The sequence below is a fragment of the Callithrix jacchus genome, chromosome 5 (assembly GCF_049354715.1).
Source record: "Callithrix jacchus isolate 240 chromosome 5, calJac240_pri, whole genome shotgun sequence".
Lineage (NCBI taxonomy): Eukaryota > Metazoa > Chordata > Mammalia > Primates > Cebidae > Callithrix > Callithrix jacchus.
The window spans coordinates 42,894,394-42,913,308 of NC_133506.1; the positions used below are offsets into that span (position 1 = coordinate 42,894,394).

General features: G+C 48.2%; 1 protein-coding gene across 16 annotated transcripts in view; it reads right to left on the bottom strand.

The window, feature by feature from the left end:
* SULF2 (sulfatase 2) overlaps positions 1-18,915 on the bottom strand; it is a 125,389-nt gene that overhangs the window by 43,455 nt on the left and 63,019 nt on the right. For all 16 annotated transcript variants that reach the window (XM_008996099.4, XM_035298850.3, XM_054255438.2 and 13 more), the window contains exon 4: positions 558-709. In XM_008996099.4, coding sequence (XP_008994347.4) covers positions 558-709 — 152 coding nt within the window. The remainder of the gene's footprint in view (positions 1-557; positions 710-18,915) is intronic.

Genomic DNA, 18,915 nt, shown 5'->3' on the forward strand with positions numbered 1-18,915 from the left:
TGTATATATATTTTCTGTAAGAATATTCTGCCTTAGCAAAATGTTAAAAAACCAAATTCTGGGAAACAGAGACTACTCTTTGAGAAATGAATACATTTTTCTTTTCTTTTTTAAAGAGAGTCTTGCTCTGTCATCCAGGCTGAAGAGCAGTGGCAAGATCTTGGCTCACTGCAGCCTCAGACTCCCAGGCTAAAGCAATCCTCTCTTCTCAGCCTTTCCAGTAGCTGGGACCATAGGCATGTACCACCATACCTGGCTAAGTTTTGTAATTTTTTTGTAGAGTCAGGGTCTCGCCATGTCGCCCAGGCTGGTCTTGAACTCCTGGGCTCAAGTGATTCGCCTGCCTCAGCCTCCCAAAGTGCTGGGATTACAGGCATGACCCACTGTGCCTGGCTGAGAGATGAAAAAACTCGAGAAGAAGACGTATGTAAAATGCTTAAGGTGACACATTTAAGTGTCGAAGTCACACTCCGAACACAAGCAGTCTGGCTCCTGGGCTGGGACCCTAGCTGCTGGGCCGCGCAGCTTCGCCCAGGCCCGGAGAGGTCGAGGCTTACCTTGGAGTAGTCAGAGCCGTGCTTCTCTTTCACCCCGTTCCGACAGAGCGTGTAGTTATAAAAGCGGGAGTTTTTAAGGAGTCCGACCCACTCCTTCCAGCCAGGCGGCACATAGGAGCCGTTGTATTCATTAAGATACTTCCCGAAGAAAGCTGCGGAGGGAGAGGGATCAGGAGGCCACGTGAGAATGTGCCTGATGATGTTTATTAAACCACTGTGTGCCTGAGGCCTGAACACGCACACCTGCTCTGCCATGGAGCCCTCTGGGAAAGCCAATGGATACATGCACTGAATACAAGATACAGGATTACAGAGAAAGTCAGTTGTTTGGAAATATGGTTATCAAAATATTAGAAGCATTTGTGATACAGGGTGTCTTCTATTTTCATCTTTATTTGAGGCAGAGTCTTGCTCTGTTGCCCAGGCTGGAGTGCCATGGCATGACCTCGGCTCACTGCAACCTCTGCCTTCTGGGTTCAAGCAATTCTCCTGTCCCAGCCTCCTGAGTTTAGGATTACAGGCATCTACCACCACAAAGCCCAGCTAATTTTTTTTTTGTATTTTTAGTAGAGATGGGGTTTCACCATGTTGACCAGGCTGGTCTGGAACTCCTGACCTCAAGTGATCCAGCTGCCCTGGCCTCCCAAAATGCTGGGATTACAGGCGTGAGTCATCGCACCTGGCCTAGCGTGTCTTTTAACACCTTGCAGAGAATGATCATCTCAAAATAGTTATGCATGAAAATATTTGATTTTGCCATATCTGCAACAGCTACAATGGGACATTAAAATACTGATGATTTCTACAGATGACAAAGCTACAGATTCTGCCAACATATTGTGGTTTATGGCCTATGTTCATATTGAAAGCAAATGCTAAATTTCCGCTGTAGGTCAGTGAAAACGAATCTGCAATTTTTTTCCCATTGAAGTTCATGGATGCCTTGGATTCTGTCTACTACACAGCAAACTGGAATGGCTAACATAAAAAAAATAGGCAACACTTTGTATTAAACCACTACGTGCCCGAGGTCCGCACATGCACACCTGCTCTGCCATGGAGACCTGTGGAACGCAGAGACAATGGATCCCTTCTCCAGCGCTCTTACATGCATTGAATACAAGATACAGGATTACAGAGAAAATCAGTGGTTTGGAAATATGGTTATCAAAACATTAAAAGCATCTGTAATATAGCGTGTCTCTTTAAAAGTTTTATTGCAGACGGGGTCTTGCTGTGTCGCCCAGGCTGGAGTCTGGTGGGAACGTGGGACAACTCGAGCTGACTGGTCCCTCCACCGGGGGAACCTCTTTGGCTGTGTCTGCTACTTTTTTTTTTTTTTTTTTTTTGAGGCGGAGTTTCGCTGGTTACCCAGGCTGGAGTGCAATGGCGCGATCTTGGCTCACCACAAACTCCACCTCCTGGGTTCAGGCAATTCTCCTGCCTCAGCCTCCTGAGTAGCTGGGATTACAGGCACGTGCCACCGTGTCCAGCTAATTTTTTTGTATTGATCTCTTGACCTCGTGATCCACCCGCCTCGGCCTCTCAAAGTGCTGGGATTACAGGCGTGAGCCACCGCACTCATCGATAACTTCTGTCCAGCAATTTAAATCTGTTTAATAACTGTTGGGTTATTTACCCAACAGAAAAGTATTCACACATTCACATAAAGTCAGGTGTAAGAAGTGCTCATGGCAGCACATTTATAATAGTAAATAAGTAGAAACAAATGAAACGTTTATCAACAAAAGGATGGGTAAAGAAATTGTTGCATATTTACAGAATGGAAGACTACACTGAAACTTGAATGAAAGACCTAGCACTACATTCAAGAACATGGATGCATCTTGACAACCTAAGAATGTGAAGAGAAATAAACCAGAAACAAAAGAATACATGCTGTGTGATCTCATATATGTGAAATCCAAGAACAGGCCAAACAAATCTATGGTGTTAGAATAGAAACAGTGGGTGTCCTGGAGACGGGGGGAGGGTGGGTGGGAGAAAGGGGGTTTTTCGGGCGATGGTCGTCTTCTGTTTCTTGCTGGTGGTTCAGTTGGTGACACCTCACTGACCTGGTCATCTGGGAGCCGTGCACTTTTCCACATGCACGCTTTACATCAATGACAAAGCTTAAAGAAAATCACGCTATGGCCGGGTGCGATGGCTCACGCCTGTAATCCCAGCACTTTGGGAGGCTGAGGCGGGTGGATCACGAGGTCAAGAGATCGGGACCATCCTGGTCAACATGGTGAAACCCCGTCTCTACTAAAAATACAGAAAATTAGCTGGGCATGGTGGCGTGTGCCTATAATCCCAGCTGCTCAGGAGGCTGAGGCAGGAGAATTGCCTGAACCCAGGAGGCAGAGGTTGTGGTGAGCCGTGATCGTGCCATTGCACTCCAGCCTGGGTAACGAGAGTGAAACATTGTCTCAAAAAAAAAAAATAAAATAAAATAAAATAAAATCACCCTAATTCATCAGGAAGGCGATGTGCCTATAAATTCTGTGATGAGGGAACAGGCAAGACCTCTTCATGATCCTCTTCTGTTTTTATTTTGCATGTTCATTTTTTTTCTTTGAAACAAGTCTCACTCTGCCACTCAGGCTGGAGTGTAGTGGCACGATCATGACTCAGACTCACTGCAGCCTCAACCTCCCAGGCTCAAGCGATCACCCCACCTCAGCCTCCCAAGTAGCTAGGATTATATGCGCATGCCACCATGCCTGGTTTATTTTTGTAGAGAAGGAGTTTCACCATGTTGCACAGGCTGTTCTTGAACTCCTGACCTCAAGTGATTAGCCTGCCTCAGTCTCCCAAAGTGCTGAGATTATAGGCATGAGCCACGGCACCTGGCTTGCATGTGTACTTTTTAATAATCTATAGGGTGGGCACAGTGGCTTACGCCTGCAGTCCCAGCACTTTGGGAGGCCGAGGTGGGTGGATCACAAGGTCAAGAGATCGAGACCATCCTGACCAACATGGTGAAACCTCATCTCTATTAAAAATACAAAAATTAGCTGGGCATGGTGGCACGTGCCTGTAGTCCCAGCTACTCAGGAGGCTGAGGCAGGAGAATTGCTTGAACCTAGGAGGCAGAGGTTACAGTGAGCCGAGATCGCGCCACTGCATTCCAGCCTAGGCGACAGACTCTGTTTTAAAAAAATCATAATAAGTCGTATTTAAGAACTGGGAAAATTTGAGTCTAGAGACAGCAATCGTATTCTAGTCCTCTCTTTCTAGATGAGGATACTGTGGCACTGAGATTCCTGATGAGTATTGTTGACAGCCCAGAATACAGGCATTCAAGGTGGTTGTAGGGATGTAAGGAGATGTTGCTAACAGACAGCTGGGTGCTGGGTCCTGTGTACGTGAGTGCTCGGCCGAGAACCCAGGAGGGGAAGAGAAAGGCAGGGGAGGTGAACGCCCAGAGGAAAGAGAAGACTGGGTGGGACGGGGCTCTGGCACCCCCAGAGGAGAGGACAACCCCTCCACTTGTGTTCTCAGAGAAAGGGGAGAGCTACCTGGCCTGGAAGAGCTTCGATAGGGCTGGCTCCCTCTGCAGGGGTTTTCCTGGTGACCTGGCAGGTGGCTGACACTTTCCAGGAGTGGGAAGACCCCTTAGGAACCCAAGCAGCTGGATTCTGGAACCCCCAAAGTACATGGCAAGGGGAAGCATCTCATGAAATGACGTGCCCACCATGCAAGGTTGGAGGTGGCTGCTCCAGAGACAGAAGGCTCTGGGTACACAGGGGAGGTGAGATAGGAAGGGAAGATCCCCCAGCAGCCTCGGAGGTAAGGTCCGGGTGGAACCTCCCTTTGTGTGGAAGGATGGAACAAAAATAAACCGGAAGAACCTGGCGTTCTACAGAGGAGGAGGCGGGGAACCAGCTGCACCGTCTCTGAGTCTGAGTCACATCCAGTTTTCACAGAGTGAAATGTAATTAGGTGGTGGGTGCCTAATTAAACAGCGACGGGGCGTCCCTGGCTGGGTGTCAGGGAGTAACTGAGTGGGAGGCAGCATGGAAGTCCTGGGCAAGCTCAAGGCCTGCGCTTCTCTTTCTCTCAACAGCATGGCACCTGGCATGTTGGAGAGGCCTCGATGCATCCAGCTCCTCAAAGCAGTGGCTCTTGGCTGGAAGCGGGTTCATCTCTGTCCCCAGGAGACACATAGCAACGTCTGGAGACATTTTTGATTTCATCAGAACTTGGTGTGCTGTTGGTATCAGGAGGGTGGAGGCCAGGGATGCTGCTCAATATTCTCTGACGCAGATGACAGCCCCACACAACCAAGACTGACCCAGGACAAAATGTTAGCAGTGCCTACTCCTGGAAATCCTCCTCCCCACTTTCTTTTTGAGAGAGGGTCTTCCTCTGTCGCCCTGGCCGGAGGGCAATAGGGTGATCTCGTCTCACTGGAACCTTCGCCTCCTGAGTCCAAGCGACTCTCCTATCTCAGCCGCCCGAGTAGCTGGGATTACAGGTGTGCACCACGATGCCAGGCTAATTTTTGTATTTTTAGTAGAGATGAGGTTTCACCATATTGGCCAGGCTGGTCTCAAACTCTGGACCTCAAGTGATCCACCTGCCTCAGCCTTCCAAAGTTCTGGGATTACAGGTGTGAGCCACCGGGCTCTGCTGAGAAACCCTATCTTATTTAAATAAACCTGCCCATGGTCCCACCTTCCAGTATCTCACCCTCAGGTCTTTACAGCCATATTGTGAGAAGATCCCTGGAGACCAAGTGCAGCTCAGGAAACAAGATTTCCTAAACCCAGTGACCTCGTCCCCCACCTCTGACGCTGCCCTCCATGCTGATGGCTCTACTTCGGCAACACTCCTGGCCTCTCTCCATGCTGTCCTGTACCTCCTCTGAGGGGACAAACAATATACAGCAGAGGTCACCAAACCTTTCCTGTAAAAGCCCAGATAGTAAATATTTTAAGATTTGTGGGTCAGAGGGTCTCTGTGGCAACAAAACCCTGCTATTGTTAAAAAGAAAAAAGAGTCACAGACAAGACATAAACATGTGGGTGGGACTCTGTTCTGATAAAACTTTATTTACAAAAACAAATGGAAGGCCGGATGAGGTCCATGGGCTGTGGTTTGCTGACCCCCAGCATGTGTCTAGTGGATTTGGAGGGCCAAACTGGGCATGCACAGCCCAATCCTTCCCTTGCTTTTCCTCTGGAGAGTCAGCTGCCCCCAGGGAGGGCTAGTTTTCAGGACGCTTGTCCTGTCTTCGTGGGGAGGAGAGGTGTGGACCTGTGTCAGTGGTGAGTCTGCCACACTCTGGAGTTTGGTCAGGAAGCCCAAATGCCCTCAGAAGGAAGCCATGCCCTCAAACCCAGCCTTCACCAGATTCATCAGACCACTGCACTGACTTTCATCTGCTGACTCTTGGGTTTGATTTTTTAATTGGCTCAGGACCTCAACAAGGAAGAGGGTAAATTTTAATAAAGCCCCCTCATAAATCAGTATTACCATTTTTCTAAGAAAAAGATGAGTTTCGTTATTATTATTTTTTGAGATGGAGTCTGGTTCTTATCGCCCAGGCTGGAGGGCAATGGTGCTATCTTGGCTCACTGCAACCTCCGCCTCCCGGGTTCAAGGGATTCTCCTGCCTCAGCCTCCCAAGTAGCTGGGTTTACAGGTGCCTGCCACCACGACAAGCTAATTTTTGCACTTTTAATAGAGACAGGGTTTTGCCATATGGGCCAGGCTGGTCTTTAACTCCTGACCTCAGGTGATCCACCTGCCTCGGCTTCCCAAAGTGCTGAGATTACAGGTGTGAGCCACCACACCTGGCTGAGTTTTATTATTTTTTACTCTTCTCTTTTCTCCATTTCCCCTGTGCCTCACTTCCCACTTAGCCCTTTAGAAATGCAATTATAACCTGTACCTCCCCAACACCAGACACTCTCTACAGGGCAAGTTCATCTAGCCATGCACTTAGAGGCTCTGGAGCAGAACTCTCACTCACCGGGAGGTTGCCTGGAGAGACAATGGTCCATCTACAGCCCAAAGTATGCCAGCTGCAAAACCCCTCCCAGGTGGAGAGTTTCTGGCCACCCTTACAACCTAGTTCCACTCATAAAGGCACCAGTGGCCGCCAGCTGACTTCCCAGTAGATGACATACTCAAGTGAGATATTCGGACCCCCCGCCACTCACTTCCTCCCCCGTGTGCCATTCATTCATGCCAGGCCCCCCTTTTAAAAGCACCTCCTAATCCTAGCACTTTGTGAGGCTGAGGCGGGTGGATCACCTGAGGTTGGGAGTTCGAGACCAGACTGACCAACATGAAGAAACCCCGTCTCCACTAAAAATATAAAATTAGCCGTATGTGGTGGTGCATGCCTGTAATCCCAGCTACTCGGGAGGCTGAGGCCAGAGAATTGCTTGAACCTGGGAGATGGAGATTTCGGTAAGCCGAGATCGGGCCGCTGCATGCCAGCCTGGGCAACAAGAGCAAGACTCTGTCTCAAAACAAACAACCAACCAACCAACAAGCAAAAGCACCTCCTTTCTGCTCCAAAAGCAAAGCAGTACCCTTAAGGCAGGAAGACTGTACTTCTCCTAAGCTAGCTTTGGAATAAAAAATCACTTTCTTTCTACCAGATCTCGCTTATATTACCTGCGTTTTGCTTATACCCCCTACAGAGCCCCAACACTTGCTACTCATGGCAAACAATATTGGCAGTGATGACAAAGATTCCTTTCCAAACAATGAAGTCCAAAGAGTGAAACCATTTGGGGCAAAATAATAATAGGATCAGTGCACCTGGGCGTGGTAAACATCATGAGGGTGGCACTTGAACTTGCTGAACTTGGGGTCCCGCTGCCCTAGGGAAGGGATGCATGCCTATATCCATTTGACAGTATTTATTAAACACTTACGGCATGCAGGGAGCTGTCCCAGCACTGTAATCACAGAAGTAACAAGACCACCAGAGTCTCTTCTGCCCTCAGGCAGCTGATGTTCTAGTGCGAAATGGTGACGAATGTGATGAAAAGAATAAAGGAGAATGACAGGGCGGAGTGGCCGCACTCGCTGCTGTGAGAGGCCCGGCTGGGCTGATGAGGAGGAGGCAGTGGGGATGTGAGGAAAACTGCTCCAGGCAGAGGGAACGGCCAGGTGCAAAGTCCTGAGGCCGGAACAAGTGTGGGGGCATCGAGGAACCCAAGAGGGACAATGAGGGTGGGAGGGAATGATATCACAGGGAAGAAGGGACAGATCCCACAGGGCCCTGGAGACTGTAATGAGGCGTGGCGACAGGAAGCACGATGGGGAACACGAATGAGGGTGTGGACCACTCCTGGAATGTTGCCTGCCAGACTGTGCCTTCTGTGGGCGTTTTCCTGGAAACAGGTCCACAACTTTTGACACATTCTGAAAGGAGCCCAGACCACATGTCATTTAAGAAACACAGATTTGACACGAGCTCATCATTTCTGATTGCTGCATAATATTCCATGGTGTATATGTGCCACATTTTTCCAATCCAGTCTATTATCATCCTCAGCAAACTGACACAAGAACAGAAAATGAAACACCGCATATTCTCACTCATAGGTGGGTGATGAAAAATGAGAACACATGGACACAGAAAGGGGAGTACTAAACACTGGGGTCTATTAGGGGGAAAAGGGGAGGGCCAGTGGGAGGGGGAGGTGGGGAGGGATAGCCTGGGGAGAAATGCCAAATGTGGGTGAAGGGGAGAAGAAAAGCAAAGCACACTGCCATGTGTGTACCTATGCAACTGTCTTGCATGCTCTGCTCATGTACCCCAAAACCTATAATCCAATAAAAAATTAAAAAAAAAAAAAAAAAAAAAAAAAAGAAACACAGATTTTCACCCACTCAGTTTGCAGAAAAGTGAACCCAAAGCCGGAGAAAAAGGCTGCACTGAACTCCCCACTGGGGAACTGGGTTCCCCGCCACACTCCCACATCTTCCAAGTCCCCACCTGGTGAACCTACTGGTTCTCGCAGGCTTGGGCCAAGGTCTTTCTGATGAATGCTAGAGTTTAGCTTGTTGGCCTGGCTCCTGGGATCAGAATTTCTTCACAGGGAGTGTGTGGGAGTCCTTCTCCTGCCCATTCTTTTCAATGCCACGGATGTCAGCATGTCCCAAGCTGTTTCCTCTGCTAGAATCTCCCCTTTCACGTCTTTCCTTTCTCCAATCCCCAGCCCTTAAAAACCCAAAAAGCGTGTATTATTCAGCCTCCACCAGGCCCTAGAAAATAACTTGTCAGAGGCTTTTAGTGCCAAATTAGATTTTGCTCTCATTTGATTAGATTTCCCAAAGGCCCTTTTAAAAATTGTTATTCCAGCACCAGTTGAGGTGGGAGAAGCAAATTAGCATGGGCCCTGGGGCTCCTGGGCTAGGAAACACAGCCAAGAGAACGAGCTGGAATTAAAACCAAGATTAAAAGCACAGCCTGAATTGTGGCAGGTGGCTGGTGTCTGGGAAGGCTGGATTTGCTGAGCTTTGGAGGTGGGGACAGCACGAGAGGAGGGGCAAGCTGGGGGTTGGCATGGGGGTGGAACATTTGGCAGGCAGATTAAGAGGAATTAATGGCAGGCCAGGAAAGGCCATTGACAATGAGCTGGCTAGCATCTACCGAAAGGCCAGAGCACTTACTGCCTCCTATGTGCCAGGCACTGGGTGGAGGCCTCACCTGCCTGGCTCTGACTGCTATCCTTTGGGCACTGACACTTCCTTATTTAAGTACACATGGGCTGACCTTGAATCCTGACTCCAGGGATGTGTGCAAATCCTTGACTGACCCATCAGTACCACACTCCCCTGGTGATCATGGGCAAACTGGTTAGTTCAGGGAAAGGCAAAATATTTACTATGTGGCTGTTTTCAGAAAGGGTCTACCAACCCCTGGTGTAAAGCAAAATTCCCTGTGAGCAACAAAGGATCCCTTTGGAATTTCAAATAGGATGGTGGTAACCTGGGAGAAATCATGGCAATCAATCCGAGGTGGATTTGGATTCTAAACTGGCTAGGATGGTGCACAGGGCTCTGTGGTGCAAAGGAAAAGCAACAAAGACACAACAATGAGGATGGAAGGGACGAAGACAATGATGACAAGAGGAGCAGCTAATCACAGGCTGCCCTCGCGCTGCATGGTTCCAACATGCACGAACTTTAGCTTTCACAGTTCGGTTAAATAACACCAGTCCCCCCGCAGCACAGGTTAAACTTAGCTACCACTGTTATATTATTAACTGTGAGGAACAGCATAAAGGACAAACATCACTGCTCACGCTTCAGTGCACAGGTCGCTGTATATGACAGATGCACACTGTGATCAATGGCCCAGCATATGGTTTCTCAGTCTATTACAGGTGTCCGGTCGCTATGCATCTATGATTCAGTCATGCACAGACAGCAAAGTGTGTAGTGGTGTGACCTCCTTGTCTCTCAGTAATACATCTACAAGGCAGTTTACAAAAGTGGATCATGAAGGAAAGAACTGGCCAACAGAGATGAAGCCCAGCAAAGAAATGAAAAGTGAAGATGCTGAAATGGAAACTTTAAAGTAAAGCGGATTTGCAGAATAAACGGAAGCTGAGCATGGGAATGCTGACGGTGTCAATGTTTGACGGACTCTACACAACCAGAAGACCTTAGTTGAAGGCAGACTTAAGTGACACAAATGAAGTAGCAGTTGTGATGAAAAGGATCATCTTCTTAAGGAAATGATGCTGAACAAAAAAAGAAAGCCCTTTACATTAAAGGAGCTTGTGGAAATATGTTACAACACTGAAAGCCCTGGGTCCTTAGGCAAGTCTTTTAACCTCTTAATACCTTAGTTTCCCCAGCTGTCAAATGGAATTAATAACAATATCTACCTCAGAGGGTAGCTATGAGAATGTATGTACAGATGACATTTTGGTCAATGACAGACTATATACAATGGTGGTCCCATAACATTATACCTTTTTTTGTGGAGCTATGATCTTGCTCTGATGCTCAGGCTGGAGTGCAGTGCTGTGATCATGGCGCACTGCAACCTGAAACTCCTGGGCTCGAGCGCTCCTCCCAACTCAGCATACTGAGTAGCTACAGATGCACATCACCACCCCTGGCTAATGTGACTTTTTGAAACAGTCTCACTCTGTCGCCCAGGCTGGAGTGCGGTGGCATGATCTGGGCTCACTGCAACCTCCGCTGCCTAGGTTCAAGTGATTCTCCTGCCTCAGCCTCCCAAGTAGCTGGGAGTACAGGTGTCTGCCATCATGCCCAGATAATTTTTTTTATTTTTAATAGAGACAAGGTTTTACCATGTTGGTCAGGCTGGTCTCAAACTCCTGACCTCAGGTGATCCACCCACCTTGGCCTCCCAATGTGCTGGGATTACAGGCGTGAGCCACTGGGCCCAGCCTAATGTTTTAATTTTTAGTAGAGACGAGGTGTCACTATGTTGCCCAGGCTGGTTTGGAACTCCTGGGCTCTGCCTTGGCCTCCCAAAGTGCTGGGATTACAGGCATGAGCCACCATATCCACTAATACCATATTTTTACTGTACTTTCTATTAATACATTCACGTATATGTTTAGATACACAAATACTTCCCATTATGTTACCATCGCCTACAGGATTCAGTACAGTCACATGCTGTAGAGGTCTGTAGCCTAGGAATGATGGGTTGCACCATACAGCCTAGGTGTGTAGTGGGCCATGCCACCTAGCTGTGTGTAAGCGCACTCCATGATGTTCGCACAATGACACAATCACCTAATGACACATTTCTCAGGATGTATCCCTATCATGTGACACATGGCTGTATACTGTTTGGAACTGGCACACAGCAAATGCCTACTAGGGGTTATATTTTCATTATCCACCAATGGGCTGGTCCCCTGTTACAGCCAACTTCTTGCTGTTAACATCTGGCTTAATGGAGTCCCTCTGCCCCCTTGGCAGGAATCGCTAGTCCCCCCAAATCCTTTCTGCACCCTGCTTTGTGACCCAGCAGGTCGGCCACTTCCCCTGCAGGCAGCTCTGCGGTGGAAGCTTCACACAGCTGCTTCTCCATTTGTCTGAGTTAAGTGCTGCTAGGGAATGATTCTGAGCCTGATGGGAGGAGGAGACCCTTCTGTTATCTCTCCCAGCCCCAAATCTAACTGAAATTGCCTTGTGATAATTGCATTTGTGGTGTGTGAAAGTGGTGTCTCGTGGCAACCAGGGACTAAAATTAGCTGGTGATAAACCTGGTACAGGAACACGCAAGGTATCACTGGGGATAGCCAAGGGCAATGGGGGAGACAGAGGGCTCCTGCAACTGGAAACCACTGGGAACCTTGGCCACCTCTCCCTGCTATGCTGGGCCGGCACAGGAACACACTGCTCCTCCCGATATTAGTTCCCCACTTTCCCCAGTAACACAGGTGGTAATGTGGCAGAGTGGCCAAAGTGTCTCTGCAGTCAGACTGTCTGGGTTTGAATCCTGGATCTGCCACCTCCTAGCTGTGGGACAAGGGACTTTGCCCCGTGCTTGTTGGCAGTGAGTGAGACAACGGTGCGCCACCACCCCCTGCTATGCATGCGGATGAGCTGACAGGCATGCAAAAGGTGAAACAGGACCTGACCTGTCCTAGGGGCCTCCCAAGAGGCAGCTGACAGGACATAAAGCACGCACTGCTTTCCGAGGACTTTCTCTCCCCCACGACGGGCCATCTGGGTGGAAATATCAATAGGGCTTTTTTAAGGACATCAGCAACTTTCAGTATATGTTCATCCCACACCATCTCCACCCACATCCTACATCAAAGGTAATTGACAAACAACTCTCCAAGAGTCCAAATGTTCTAGAGCTGACTTGCTGAATCATGCTACACCATTTGATTAAATATGTATTCACTTTAATTTGGCAATTTGTCCTATTTTGGAACAAGTATACACACACATCTACACACATGCATAAATATACAACCCATACATATACACACATGCATGAATACATATACACAAGCACAAATACACAACATACACATATATACACACATGAATATAAACACACATACATGTGTGAATATATAACATATATGCACATGTATTAATATATGGGACACATATATATACATGCATATACAACATTCACATAGATGCAATGCATGAATATACATGTACATATACAAACATACAAAATGCATGAAAATACAATAAAAGCACATATACACACACGCATGAATACACAACATATACACAATGCACGAATGAGATACATATGCATATACATGCATGAATATACAACATACATATACACACATACATGAATATACCACACATATACACAATGAAATACATATACACATGCTTAAATATATCACACACATATGCACATGTGCATAGACATACAAGTTACACGCACATGCATATACAATACGTGCACACATATACACACACATTAATACACAATACACAAAATGCATGAATATAAACACATGTATGAATATAACACACACAATGCTTGAATATACACACATGCATGAGTATACAACACACACATATACACACATGCATGAATAAACACACACACCATTTTTTCTTTTTTTCCTTTTTCTTTCACATAACTTCTGAAGAGCCACAGCACCATTGGTGTCTCCCAAACACAAAGCCCCCACTGTCAATCAAGGTGCCCTTCCTCACCCAATGGGCAGGTATGTGACACGCCTGGCCAATCACTCTACCCTGGGACTCTGAGTTATGGGTTGGGGAGACACAGAAGCAGAAGGAATGCTCAGAGAACCAGGAGAACCCCTGTAAGACAGCTGTTCAAAAGCTGCACCCTGGACCCTCAGGTCTCCCGTCCTGGCCCTTCTGCACCCTGGTGTTTGGGAATCCAAATGTAAGAGGCTTTCCGCAGGGTGATAAAATCCCTAAAAAGACAGAAGTGCATCTTCGTCTTCACCTACTTCCTTCTCACAGCCACCTTCCACCTGGACTTCTGTCTCCACTGCCTTCCCAAAACCCAGACTTCCCCAAATGGCCAGAGGGCCCTTCTGAGCCCAAGACTCATCAGGTTATCTCCCTTTAGGGACACGCTGCTGGGCTCACTCTGCTCTACCTTCTCCAGGCCTTGAGCTCCCTATGAGCCAGGCTCTCCACCTGCCAGGGTGCTGGCACCTGCTCTTCCCTCTGCCTGGGGCACCTGCCTCCTCCCTCTCACATGGGCTGTCTCCTCCTCACCCTGGCGTCTCAGGTCAGATGAGAAGCTGTCACTGGCCACCCGTCCCTCTACACTCCCTGGGGTTTTTACTTCCTCCACTGCACTCTGCACTCTCTGAAAGTATCCTACAGATGCATTTGTTTCCTTGTCTATCCTTATCTCCCCACCTAGGGTGTGGGGTCCATAAGGCAGGACTCTTGCCTGTGCACTGTAGCCCCAGCCCAGTATCTGGCCCAGAGTGTGCACACGGTGAGCAGCGGCCGACAGGGTGGCTGGTCGGTGGACCTGATTGAGGTACAAGGGCCGTACAAGGTGGGGCAGTGCCCTCTAATGTTAAGCCTCACACCCCTCGCCCAGGAATGCAGGAGTGCTGGAGAGCTGGCCACTGCATGTCTTACTGAAAGGGATTCTAGGCCGGGCATGATTGCTCACACCTCTAATCCCAGCACTTTGGGAGGCCAAGACAGGCAGATTGCTTGAGCTCAGGAGTTTGAGGCCAGCCTGGGCAACATGGCGAAGCCCTGTCTCTACCAAAAAACCAAAAAATTAGCCAGGTGTGGTGGTGCACGCCTGAAGTTTCAGCTACTTAAGAGGCTGGGGTGGGAGAATCGCTTGAGCTCAGGAGGTGGAGGCAGAGGCTGCAGTGAACCAAGATCCTGCCATCCTGCCACTGCACTCCAGCCTGGGCAACAGAGTAAGACCTTGTTTCAACAACAACAACAAAAAAAAAAAAGAAAGAAAAGAAAAAAAAAGGAATTTCTATTAAAGTAACTGTAGGACGACAGTGCTACATGCTGGAAAAACGGGTCAGTGCAGCAGGTAGAGCTGCCAGCCAGAAGCATGTCTGTGTGCAGAATACACTGAGTCAGGGGTGATTTTGCCTCACAGGAGATACTGGGCAGTGTGTGGAGACATTTTTCTCTGCTATGACCTGGGGGTCGGGGAACATGCTACAAGCATCAGGGGGCAGAGGTCAGGGATGACCATCTTCCAATGCATGGGACGGCCCCCCTCTCCCTGTAAAGAATGATCCAGCCCCAAAGTGTCACCAGTGCCGAGGTTGTGAAACTGTGTGAGGTGCACAGTGTAAAAAGTCCAAATGTGCCAGTAACGACAGGGGTGCACTGTGGCTTTGAAGAGCCTGGTTTCCAGAGTCAGAGGACTCTGACTTCCTTGGCCAAAACAGTGCTCCTTTCTGAGCCTCAGTGACTTCATCTATAAAATGGGAGCAGCAGCAAATGAGATCGTGCATAAAGAACTCTGAAAGAGCCAGGTGCGGTGGCTTACACCTGTAATCCCAGCACTTTGGGAGGCTGAGGCAGGAGGATCACTTGAGCCCAGGAGTTCGGGGCTGTGGTGAGCCATGATCGTGCACTCTAGCCTGGGCAACAGAGAGAGATTCTGTCTCTGAAAATAAATAAATAAATAATAAAAATACAAAAAAACCAAAAAAGGAACTGTGAGTTCTCAAAATATAGCCTGCTGTCCTTTTTCAGGGAGGGGGATGAAAACTCCGGCCTCTGGAGAAATAAAAATGGTTGTTAGAAACCAGATGTGACACCGTTTTGGAAAATGGCAAGGCCCCTCCGAGACTTCAGTAATGAGCTTGGGGAGGAGCTCAGGCCGCACAGCAAAGTCGGCTGAGCGTGACACACATCTATTAGCAGAATGGGCTGGAGCGCGGAGCCCGGAGCTGAGCCAATGACAATAAACTGTTTGCCAAAGCAATTCAGAAAGTTCGGTGAAAAATGAAGCAGAACCATGTGGAAAGTCCACCCTTCCCGAAACAGAGCACACCACTTCACACATGTGGAGTCTGTGAAAACTAAATTTCAGTTGTCTGCATGGTTCTTACACACGTTTGGCTGTTTTTATGTATCATTTGGACCATCGTATACTTAGTAATTTCCTTCAAATCAATTCCTTTGGTGTCAAACCAGCACCTCACGTTGGACTCTCGATTTTCACCCTGTGATCTAGACGTCCGCCAATGTCAGGGGTCCAAGGCTACATGCCACAGAGGGGACTGTGGCTCCTCTGTCGTCCCTCACATAACATGTCCCAGCAGCTTCACCCTCAGGACACACCCAGGTCTGACCACTGCCCATCATCCACCTGTCACCATCTTGGGCCAAGCCACCGCTGCCTCTGCCTGGATCTTGCTGGAACCTCCTCCCCGGTCCTCCTGCCTCCTCCCTCCCACCTTCAGCCAATCCTCCACAGCAGCCAGGGGATCCCATTAAATAACAAACTGGATCCAGCCCCCACTGTGCAAAACCCCAGTGGGTCCACATTCACCTGAACTAAAATCCGAGGTCTTCGCCATGCCCTACAAAGTCCGACAACTGTCTCTGATCCGGCTCCCTGACCGCATCTCCCTCACTTCCCCCCACCAGCCCACTGTGCTCCTGTCCCATGGTCTCCGATCCCACCAGCAGCCCAATCCCAAAGCTCACGCCTGACCCAGGACCTCTGTGCTTGCTGTTCCCCAGAAGGAATCACCATCCTCAGACACCTGCACGGGCAGCTTCCTCACTCTTCTCAGCTATTGGCAAGAAGCTTTTTATTTTTTTTCCAACACAGGGTCTCACTCTGTCACCCAGGCTGGAGTGTAGTGATTCGGTCATGGCTCACTGCACCCTCGACCTCCCCAGGCTCCTGCCTCAGCCTCCCAAGTAGGTGGGAGGCCCCTACATCTGGCTAATTTTTATATTTTTTGTATTTTTTTTTTTTCCTAGAGACAGGGTTTCATTATGTTGCCCAGGCTGGTCTCAACTCCTGGGCTCAAGTGATCTTCCCACTTGGCCTCTCTCAGTTCTAGGATTACAGGCATGAACCGCCATGCCTGGCCTCAAATGTTAACTTATTGGGGCTCAGTGTGAACCCTTCTTTAAAATGGCATCTCCCCACAGTGCCCAGGCTCTCCCCTTTTCCCCAACATTGCTTCTCTCTGTATTTATTCACCTGCAACATTAATTCATCTTCTAGTTTGTATCACGTGCTTCTCCCGCCAGAGTATCAGACCCGCCAGGGCAGTGGCTTCTGCGTGCCTTGTTTCTGCCTGTGCCCCGTCTAGAGCAGAGCTTGGTCAGCAGTGAGGCCTCCATGAACACTGGAATCAATGGGTGAATGCCTGAACCAATGAACACCCCGTGATGGGAGGCTGAGTGAGGGAATGTCGATTTTTTTTTTTTTTTTTTTTTGAGATGGAGTCCCACTCTGTCACCTGGGCTGGAGGCGATAGAGTGGGACAATCTCGGCTCACTGCCACCTCCACCTCGTGGAGATTCTCTTGCCCCAGCCTCCCGAGTAGCAGGGATTACAGGTGTCCACCACCATGCCTGGCTAATTTTTGTACTTTTAGAAGAGATGGGGTTTCACCATGTTGGCTGCACTGACCTCAAGTGCAGCCACTTGAACTCCTGACCTCAAGTGATCTGCCCGCTCTGGCCTCCCAAAGTGTTGGGATTACAGGCATGAGCCACCACACCCAGCCAATTTTTGTGTTTTTAGTAGAGACAGGATTTCACCATGTTGGCCAGGCTGGTCTTCAACACCTGACCTCAAGTGATCTGCCCACCCCCACCTCCTGAAATGCTAGAATTACAGGTACGAGCCACCGCACCTGGCTGAGAATGTAGATTTTTCTGTTTATTACCCAGCACATGCCCTCTGTGAGTGGAAGAGTGGGTAGAGTTATTGAATTGTTGTCTTCCTTTGTGATTGTGTGGTGTTTGGTTGGCTGAGTTTGGATCTATTTAGCCCACGTGGGACATGACTTCCGTTTGTGGGTGTGCTTTATAAAACCAAAAAAGCGCTCAAGGTCAGCATAAGGCAACAGCAGTACTTTCAATATGGTCAAAAGTTATTAAGGAACCCAGAGTCTTGTTTATGTTGTTATATCTAGTGATAGTTATTAAATTAGAGATTAAAATTGAGGGCCGGGCACAGTGGCTCACGCCTGTAATCCCAGCACTTTGGGAGACTGAGGCAGATGAATCACAAGGTCAGGAGATAGAGACCAGCTTGGCTAACACGGTGAAACCCTGTCACTACTAAAAATATAACAAATTAGCTGGGCATGGTGGCATGTGCGTGTAGTCCCAGCTACTTGGGAGGCTGAGGCAGGAGAATTGCTTGAACCCTCAAGGTCAAGGGTGCAGTGAGCCATGACCGCACCACTGCCCTCCAACCTGGGTGACAAAGTGAGACTCCATCTCAAAAACAAAACAAAAAAAACAAAAAACAAACAAACAAAAAACCTGAGAAATTTAACACATATTTGTTCACTCATTTAAATATACTCACTATTTGTTAGCATACATTTAAAAAAATGAAAAATAACTACATTTTCCCCAAACAAAATGCAACTAATAAGATGAGCTGCATTGCTTCACATTTTTGCCAATCTCTTTAATGCCTTGTTTAATGGAAGGCAGCAGGATTCTTTTATCTGTTTCAGCATTCAGTCCACTTAGATATGTTGTTTTGGTTGTTTGACATGAAAAATCCAGACTCATACAGATATGCAGATGGAGGCCACGCACAGTAGCTCACATCTGTAATCCCTGTACTTTGGGAGGCTGAGGCAGGAGGATCGCTGGAAGACTGGGTGACACGGTGAGACCTCATTTCTACAAACACTAACATAAAATATAGCCAGTCATGGTGGTGTTTGCCTGTAGTCCCAGCTACTCGAGAGGCTGAGGCGGCTTGAATCCGGGAGTTCGAGGCTACAATGAGCTGTGATTGTGCCACTGCACTCCAGCCTGGGTGACAGAGTGAGACCCTATTTCTAAAAAATAAAGTAAAATGGATATGCAGATGGAAAAGGGAAGAGTATGTTAATACTTTTTAGGTAACTACATATGCTTTATATCTGCTAGAAAACTCCACTGTCTACTGGAAGGAAAATGAGGGTAAAAAGGTAGTGTCCTGGTATTACCATTAAAATAGTTTTGAGTCTAGAGGTCCTGGGACCACGCTTTGAGAATCACTGGTTTAGATGACGATCTACAACAGCTCAGTGAGGTAGATCCTTTTTGGCCCCTACTGTATAGGCACAGAGCGGCAAAAACTCTTTTTCACCCAACATCCCATGACTGCTAAGTGTCAGAGCTGAGATGAGGCTCAACCCCAAGCTGTCTGTCTCTACCTGGCATTTGGTGA